Below are 9,023 nucleotides of genomic sequence, written 5' to 3'. Positions count from 1 at the left end.
AAGAAGCCACGGCTCTTAAATGTAAATAAAATAACCAGGTTTGGAGCGGATGAAAGAACTTGGATCAATGGCAACTTTTTAACAGGCTGAGGCTGTGTGTGTGCAGTAAGTAAGGCCTGTTCCGCTTTTTTTTTACTCCTTGATAGAGGCCGGTCTGTTTTCTAAAATTTATTATTGTACTAGATTTTTCAAGGGGGTTTTTACATAATCCTAATAATACATGATGACAGTTTGATAGACCGGCCTCTGGCCGGTCTATTTTCTAAAATTTTTTTGATTGTACTGGATTTTTCAAGGGGGTTTGTACTGGATTTTTCATGGGGGTTTTTACATAATCCTAATAATACATGATGACAGTTTATCAAGAATTCTGCATCACTGGGAACCAGCATCACTGGGAACCAGTCATTATGGTGGGGTTCACACGGTCGAAAAGTGTCAGTCGGACAAACACGGCTACCTTATCATAAGGCGAAGCAGGATGACGTCATTAGCGTTTAAACGAGGGAAGTTGAAGTTCTTCGACATGGCAACAAACAGTGGTTGTAAACCAGTTTCTACTCGGTTGCCTGACTGATTTAACAATGCTCTCAGCTCAGCTGGACAGGCCTTGAAGGAAAGTAACACTGAATACGTGACAATGAGGAATCATGATTTGAGTGACAAAATAAGGAATTTACATTTGTTTGAACAAATTAGGAATTTTTAATTCTAAAACTTTTCATAATTTAGATTGAGAATTTGACGGAATTTCTCATAAATATGGTAGTTTTTATAGACTTACGAAAATATTGTTAGTAGTAGTATTGTTCCTCCCTCTCCACCCTCTTACTACTTCATGCTACCCATTAAAATTCTTCGCAATGTTCTCGTTTTCCATGCCCACGCTGGGCTAAACCCTCGGAAGGCTTATGGACCTGATGGGGTCCCTCCTATTGTTCTCCGAAACTGTGCCTTCGTGCTTGCACCTTGCCTAGTCAAACTCTTTCAGCTCTGTTACCATCTTCCTTTCCTTCATGCTGGAAGTTTGCCAACATTCAGCATGTTCCTAAGATGGGTGACCGTTCTAATCCCTCAAACTACCATCCTATTGCTTTAATTTTCTGCCCGACTTCTGATCTTTGAAATTTCTGATTAGGGCAAAACAAACTTGGTATTGTTCATTGCCTCGGACTCAATTTCTCCATCTACCAACTCTACACAACCTTCCAGACAACTATCCCCTCTTCTTCAAGGACACTCAACTGTACCCCTTCTAACACTGAACATCCTCGGTCTGTCCTTTATATAAGTAATCTAAACTGGAAACTACCCATATCTCTAGGTAAGACAGCTTCTATGAAGTTTAGTGTTCTGAGACTGGCCTCCGCCAGTTTTTCTCACCCCTCTAGCTGCTAACTCGTACTGTACAAGGGCTTTAAGGGCCTTATCCGTCCACGTATGGAGAACGCTTCTCATGTGTGGAGGGGGGGGGGGAGTTCCACTCATACCGCTCTTCTAGATAGGGTGGAATCAAAAGCCTTTCGTCTCAACTCCTCTCCTCTGTCTGTCTGTCTGTCTGTCTTCAGCCGCTCTCTCATCGCCGCAATGTTGCATCTCTAGCCGTCGTCTACCGCTATTTCCATGCTAACTGCTCTTATCTTGCTAACTGCACGCCTCCCCTCCTCCCGCGGCCTCGCTGCACAAGACTTTCTTCTTTCTCTCACCCCTTTTCTGTCCACCTCTCTAATGCAAACAAAAGTTAACCAGTATCCTCAACCATTCATCCCTTTCTGTTAAACTCCGGAACTTCCTGCCTGCTTTTGTATTTCCACCTTCCTATGACTTGAATTCCTTTAAGAGGGAGGTTTCAAGATACTTGAAGATCCTTCAATTTTTGACTACCGCTTTGGACCCTTTTTGGGGACGCATTTTTTTTTATTTATTGGATTTTTGTTGCCCTTGGCCAGTGTTCCTCCCACAATAAAAAAAGAAAAAAAATCCATTAAAAAACAAGTGTAATATTGGTAGCTTGCATCAGTGCACACTTAAATTCTAAATTCAGTTACGCAGTTTCCCAGTATTTTTGTAATTACCCAATTTTTCAGCTTTTTCGTAGCTGCATATGCACTTAAATGAACAAATGGACAAAAAAAAAAGGAACAGAAGCAATAAAAAAACTTGGGTGACAACCTTCACGCTCCTTTAAGCATTCCTAAATGTTACTTAAACGACTGTCCGGAGATGATGCACACCACTTCCAAGAATAAAACAAAAAAAAATAAAAAATAAATAAATAAAATAAAAAATAAAACTAAGTGGCAGAGTCTTCTGAACTCTTTGGGAACTCAAATTGCTTATTTACCAGCATCACAACCAGCCAACAAGTCTGACAGTGAGAGAAATTATGTTGCAAGTGAGTACACTGGGCACCACCACCACTACCACTGGTGCACTGGAGGGTCTTGGGTCTTCCAACGCTCCGTTGAAGTTCTCTTGAATGGTGTCCGCTTCTGGTTAAGATTCACCAGAACAGGTCCAAGGATTGTCCCAGGACTAATGCGTCACCTGCAAGAAAAAAAAAAGTTACAAGTCTGGACAAAACAAAAAGGCTAAATAAATCATGCCCACACGTGACAGTATTGAATACATTCTCTTTATTTACCTCACTTTTTTGCTGATCCTTTCATTAAGATCATTAACATGGCAACAGTCTAATTATCATCTACATAGCACTAAGATATCATACCTGTCATGAATATCTTACCTTACGCATACTTGTTAACCACTCCCTTGCTTATCCTCTGAAAGGGGCTTGTACGAAGGCGACCTGAAACTTTTTTTTCGTTTTTTGGTATATGCAACATTGACCATTTTTTTTCATTATGCAGTCCTGAATACCTGCGGTTTTACATGCCGTGACACGCGTATAACAACTCCCCCCCTCGCCCCAGAGTTTTCTGAGGTATCCGGCTTTCTTTAGTCATCCTGTGAATATCTACGATTCTCTCACTACGTACAGCTACAGAAAATTTTTGCTATAACTGATATTTCCCTAAATTATTTACGAATATTTATTTTTTTGTAAATCCAATAATCAATATTTTTTAAACACTAGAACACTTTTTTTTTTTACTTAGAAATATAGCGAAATACAATAATATTCTCAGCCCTTCGTCCCCCGGGGATCACTAAGCGTGACATGAATTGGCCTATGTATAAAACCAATCCGTAACTGAAAAATACTTCAGCATATAGCCTGAAGTATATATCCTGTGAATTTGAAGTCCCTAGCTGTATTAGGTATATTACCCCAACTGCATTAGGTAAATTACACTAAATTTTTAAGCTTTACGTAACACGGATCTCAACCTTATAAAACTCATCTCCGTCGCCATTTGTTACACATATATGGGCTATTACAGCTTATGAGACGGAGGAGAGGAAGAATTCTTACTCTGATATCGAGATCTCGTTAAATTTGATTTTCGGCAAATTTAAAATCTTCATTTTTTCACTGAACTTATCATTTACAATTACATAAAATCATTTACAATTACATAAAACTAGATACTAGGATTTACTCTATTCTTACTTATTAAAATGTTTTGAATTTGAGAAAATAACCATAAACACTGGAGTAGTAGTTAATACAATCAATTTAAAATAAAAAAAAACTAAGATACGATTTATTCTATCCTTCCTGATTAAAATCAATTTTATAGAAACTTGTCCATAAATAAGGGAGACAAATACATTCAAGCAATTTAACATGGGATTCGCGACACATTCAAGCAATTTAACATGGGATTCGCGAGTTTACCATCTCCCTGAAAATTAAACAACCTTCCTGTCCTGAACCTGAAGACGTCCTGCACGCCTTGAAGTGTTGCCCTCAATCCTACACTTACCAGAATCGTCACCATTCACCCTACACCCACTGGCCTTTCTTTTAGATCTTACGCATTATGTATCCACGTAATACGAGTTATACATCTCCACGTAATACGATTTATATATATTTATCTCCAGACACTTAAGCGCTTTCGTCATTTCCTTGCCTATCAAAATTTCCCAGACTTCCTTACCGCAGCATTACCCTGCTCACCATCCCTGCAGCATCAATTATTATATCGTTTTCCATATAAAATTTCCCAATGTTTCGTATCCGACACCTACATCACTGGGACATTCATAGCCATACAACATTAGCCTGAACCATGCAAGGAATAATTGCCTAACGCATGGATAGGAAAGTCATCAAATACCGTCTACTAACTAAATAAGAACCAAGTAAACACCAACATCCTACTTTATTGTGGAAGACTGTTCCTCTACCAACACTCGGGATACTTCTCTAGATTTAGGTGTCCTTTAAATAGCAGCAATCTTTGCGTTGCCTCAAGGGTCCGTGACTGCGGGGCGATTACACCAGGGCGCCGTGAAGTTCCCAGTGCCTGGAGGAGTAATGCGGTACACAGCGGGACATACCAACACCGGCAAGAAAAGTTGAAAGTTGACCTACATCTTCCTCTTATCGGCACTTCATCGCACCTGAGAAACCTCAGCAGTTACCCCTCTTACTCTTCATCCTCTCCCTTTCATGGTGTCGAGCAGTACTGAACTCCCCCTATCTCCCCCACATCTCACGGGATCAAAAGGAACAGTACTCCACTCGCCCTTCCCCCTCCCTGAACCACCCGGGACAGCTACTCGTTCACCTAGGTGGTTTAGCGCGGCAAAGGCGATCACGTTCCCCGATTTCCTACCATTCTTACTTTTTGCCAGTCACCGATGTTACAGTTCTGAATCTATTACTCGGATCGTGGATTAAACAATGGTCACACCCGATATAAACTCACACCCGATATAAACTTTCTCCATTACTTGATACCCCCGCTATGATACAAAAGAATTAACTACGGAACAACCTCCAAGACAACTTCCACACAAACAAGGACAACAGCACGAAGCCTTACTTTATCAATCCCAAACGAAAAGATACTACCCTTAAACCACAAAGCCTTTACGTTGCCCACGTCGTTGAGTCGATTACTTTACATTCCAATACTCACCATAGTTTCCCCACAAATCGTGATATTACAAGAGTGAGCAACAACCATTAAACCACAAACCATGATATTACAAGAGTGAGCAACAACCATTAAACCACAAATCGTGATATTATAAGAGATTAAGCATGAGCCATTAAACGAGCTCATTAAGTAAACAAGTCCAAACATTTTACAAGCATCAGCCATTAAACTAGCTCATTAAGTAAACAAGTCCAAACATTTTACCAAGTGTTCCACCACTAACCAGACCTTCAAACATTTCTAACTCAACGAACCACGCAAAAACACACAGCCTTACGGAACATTAATCCACGCAAGTAAACAGCCTCACGGAGCATCAAACCACCCAAATCAACACATACCCTCACATTTTAACAGTGCTCCACCCGTAACCACCCTCAAATTTTTCTCAGATGGGATGAATTAAAGCACTATTCACTACACCTGAATAACCAAGGAACCTAAAAATCAATATAAACAAGGAACCTAAAAATCAATATAAACACCTTAGCAAGATCAAGGACTGCCTCTAGAACACGCCGCTAGACTGACGGACACCAACCTACAACCACACAACGCACAGCTACAGACACGGTAACAGAACAAATGCGCAAACACAGAAGCCTACAACCACAGACAAAAACACCCACCACACAAACATACGCACACCTACAGAAGTTAACGAACACAACCACAAAAAAAAAAAAAAAAAAATCAAACACGCACTAACACATACACTACTCACCATACGGAAAATTAAAACCACAAATCTCAAAACCACCAACTCACCCTCCTCACCAGCCACCTTCCTGCTTGGCGTCCGGGGAAGAACTAAGGCACACCGCGGAAGCCTAAAACGAAGAAAACAGCCAGCCGGTAACAGCCACCCTTCACACCATCCCTAACTATTCTTACCCAATTACCTTGCTTTCCTTCCCGCTCTTCCTAGCTCCTCACTACCACCCTCTTCAACTACCGTGCCTAGTTCTTCGCTTGTTACGAGTTGTTGGAGTATCTAGTCCAATCTGTCGTTATTTTATATGTAGAAGAAAAGAGCAGAGAAATTACTCAGCCCAGTTACTTGTTTATGATGGTTAGATGAGTGTTTACATATATAATCTCTCGTAACTACATAGAAGAAATAATAAAGGAGGAACAAGTGTAATTAGATCATATATCCTTTACGAGGCTGTTTGTTATAAGCTAGTTTAAACTGATAGATGTAAAATGAATGGTTAAATTATCATGAGAACACTAGAAATAAAGATGAATAAATTGATAGATAACTTAGAAACATAAGGAACAATATGGGCATAATGAAGAATAGGAAGAAACTGAGATAAGAACGTAAGGAAATAAGAACATAAAGAACAAGAACATGAGACAAAAAATAAAGAAATGAAAAGAAAAGGAAATAAGAAATAACAAGAAGAGCATAACAAAGAATAAGAAGAAACAGAGATAAGAACGTAAGGAATTAAGAACATAAAGAATAAGAAGAGATAAAAAAATAAGAAAAAAGGAAATAAAGAACAACAACAACATGAGATAAGAACAAAGAACAATAAAAAAATAACAAAAGAACATAAGGAGATAAAAGTGTAATAACCCAAATTTAAATGGCCATGCAAGACTTAGGTACTTAAAATTGTTCTACTTCCACGTCACGTCACCGGATGGTTAAGGATGAAAATAAAGGCAGAATTGATATATGTTTTGGGTTTAATTTGTAAGTCTGCACCGTGGAGGGAAAAGAGAAGAGTGATAAGGAGATACATTTGCATCCCTGCCATTACGAGGGATTTAAAGACCAACAGATTACAGGTAGGAAAGTTAATTAGATAGGTTAGAAGTGCCGACGTGTTAAAGGATATGGAAAGAAATGGATGAATAAATAGATAGGTAGACAAATAAATTAATATATACTCGCGTTAAAATGTCGACATATTAGATTAAATATAAAGAAAAGAAAAGAAACCCTGAGATAAATGAACAGATGAACAGATTATATTGTTAAAAAATAATAATGAAAAAAAAAAAATATAAAAACAGATAATTAGATAAATAGATGATTACAAAGTCAACAAAACAACGCAATAACACACACACACACACACACACACACACACACACACACACACACACACACACACACACACACTAAACAAAAATCAACACTAGCACATTAAAACAACACTGAATCCCTAAAACAAGAAAGAAAAACAAACATACAAACAAACAAGAAAACACCATCACCATTAATCACCTCTCAAACCTTCTAAAACCACTAAACACCCTTATTTATTTTTCCAAACTACCTAAACTACCCAACAAATCACCATTCTCACCAAACATACCCATCTAACAACCTCTCTCACTAAAAACCCATACGTAACTACCCAATTACCAACTATAAAAATCTTCCTCTCAGACACTCATTCTCCCGTAACGAGCGGAGGGACACATGTCAGGCTGGTACTCTGGCAAGATGGTGGTGGTGGAGACAGCAGGTCTCTCAGCCTGGATGGAGGAAGACAAGGAAGAGGACGAGGATGAGTTAGAAATGCAAGACACATTTCCGCTCTTCCTCTCCGCCTCCACCTCGGGACTGTGGCTTTGGTAGACTGAAATATACCCACTCATGCTCCTCAATCGCATCCGGTAGACAAAATCGAGGAGGTGTAGTGAGTTTTTACGGGTTACTGTGTCTATTTCAACAATGACCAGGTAGGAGAAGAGCTTGGCCTGGTGTGGCGAGCGGCGGCGGAAGAATGACAGCTTCTTCAGGCCCAGATCGTCGTCAATGTTGCAGTAGATGAACAAAGCGCCTGTCCACTCCTTCCAGGCCTTCTCCATTTTCTGTAGTGGGAGAAAACGAGGTGTGAATTGACTGGTGGTGGTGGTGGTGGTGGTGGTGGTTTGTGATGCGATGTGTTTTGTGAGTGAGTAAATGAGTTGAGTGAGTGAATGAGTGAGTATAAACTGCCTAATTGATTATCTAACTAGCAATATAATGTGTGTGTGTGTGTGTGTGTGTGTGTGTGTAATGGGATGTGTTGATGTTTCTGGTGTGGGTGATAAGCAGTGTGATGAAATGGGATGGAAATGAGATTAGATTAAAAAATCAAAGTGACGAATTATGAGATTTAAACGTAATGACGGGAAATGCAAAGAAAATTAAAGGAAATACTGGAAAGATAAGTAAAAGAGACAAAATTAAGCAAAAAAAAAAAAAAAGAAAACTGAACACACACACACACACACACACACTTAGCTCGAGAGTCAATACGTGACAAAATTATTAGATAAAGGTTCAGTTAAGAAGTTGAGTATTTACATGATGTTACGAAACACACACACACACACACACACACACACACACACACATTGTCAGTTAATTATCACTTCGACATTTCGATCACCAATTAGATAGTATAGTTATAAAAAAAAAAAACATTATCTATATGTTAGGTAAGATTATTCATTAAGCGCTGTCCCCCCTAACACACACACACACACACACACACACACACACACACCTCGTTAAGCTCCCCGTCCAGCGTCATGAAGCCCAGCACGATGTAGCACCGCGCCCACTGGGAAGGGTCGCTCGGGCAGGTCACCAGCAGCTCAGGGGTCCACGCCACCACCTCCTCGTACTCACCTGGGGGAGGAGGAGACATGGGGAGGAGCTGTACTGGTAGTGGTGGTGATGGTGATCGTAGTGATTATAGGGAGGAGGAGGAGGAGGAAGAGGTGGGAAAGAATATAATACGAAGAGAATAAGTAGAAGGGAGAATAAATGAATAAATGAAGATGAGGAAGGGGAAGACGAGACAAAAGAAAATAAAGAACAAGAACAAGAAACATAAAAGGAAAAAACAACAACAACAAAAACACGAAATAAGGAAACAAGGACTAAAAACAAGGATTAACACTTAAAACACTTTACAATGAAACACTTATTAA

General features: G+C 39.6%; 1 protein-coding gene and 1 long non-coding RNA gene across 3 annotated transcripts in view; both read right to left on the bottom strand.

Moving 5' to 3' along the window:
• Window positions 1-1,984: 1,984 nt before the first annotated feature.
• On the bottom strand, window positions 1,985-6,196 carry LOC135113108 (uncharacterized). The gene is made up of 3 exons (XR_010274709.1): window positions 5,844-6,196; window positions 4,292-4,436; window positions 1,985-2,547 (listed from the first exon to the last, which is right to left on the bottom strand). It is a non-coding gene; the product is annotated as an uncharacterized LOC135113108 (long non-coding RNA).
• A 562-nt stretch (window positions 6,197-6,758) lies between these two features.
• Window positions 6,759-9,023, bottom strand: part of LOC135113106 (uncharacterized) — a 10,057-nt gene continuing 7,792 nt past the window's right edge. For both annotated transcript variants that reach the window (XM_064028145.1, XM_064028146.1), the window contains exons 5-6: window positions 8,594-8,718; window positions 6,759-7,913 (exon numbers count right to left, since the gene is read on the bottom strand). In XM_064028145.1, the coding sequence (XP_063884215.1) occupies window positions 7,482-7,913; window positions 8,594-8,718 (557 nt within the window). In that variant the 3' untranslated portion in view covers window positions 6,759-7,481. The remainder of the gene's footprint in view (window positions 7,914-8,593; window positions 8,719-9,023) is intronic.

Source organism: Scylla paramamosain, chromosome 25 (genome assembly GCF_035594125.1).
Source record: "Scylla paramamosain isolate STU-SP2022 chromosome 25, ASM3559412v1, whole genome shotgun sequence".
NCBI lineage: Eukaryota > Metazoa > Arthropoda > Malacostraca > Decapoda > Portunidae > Scylla > Scylla paramamosain.
This window is presented reverse-complemented; position numbering and strand designations above follow the sequence as displayed.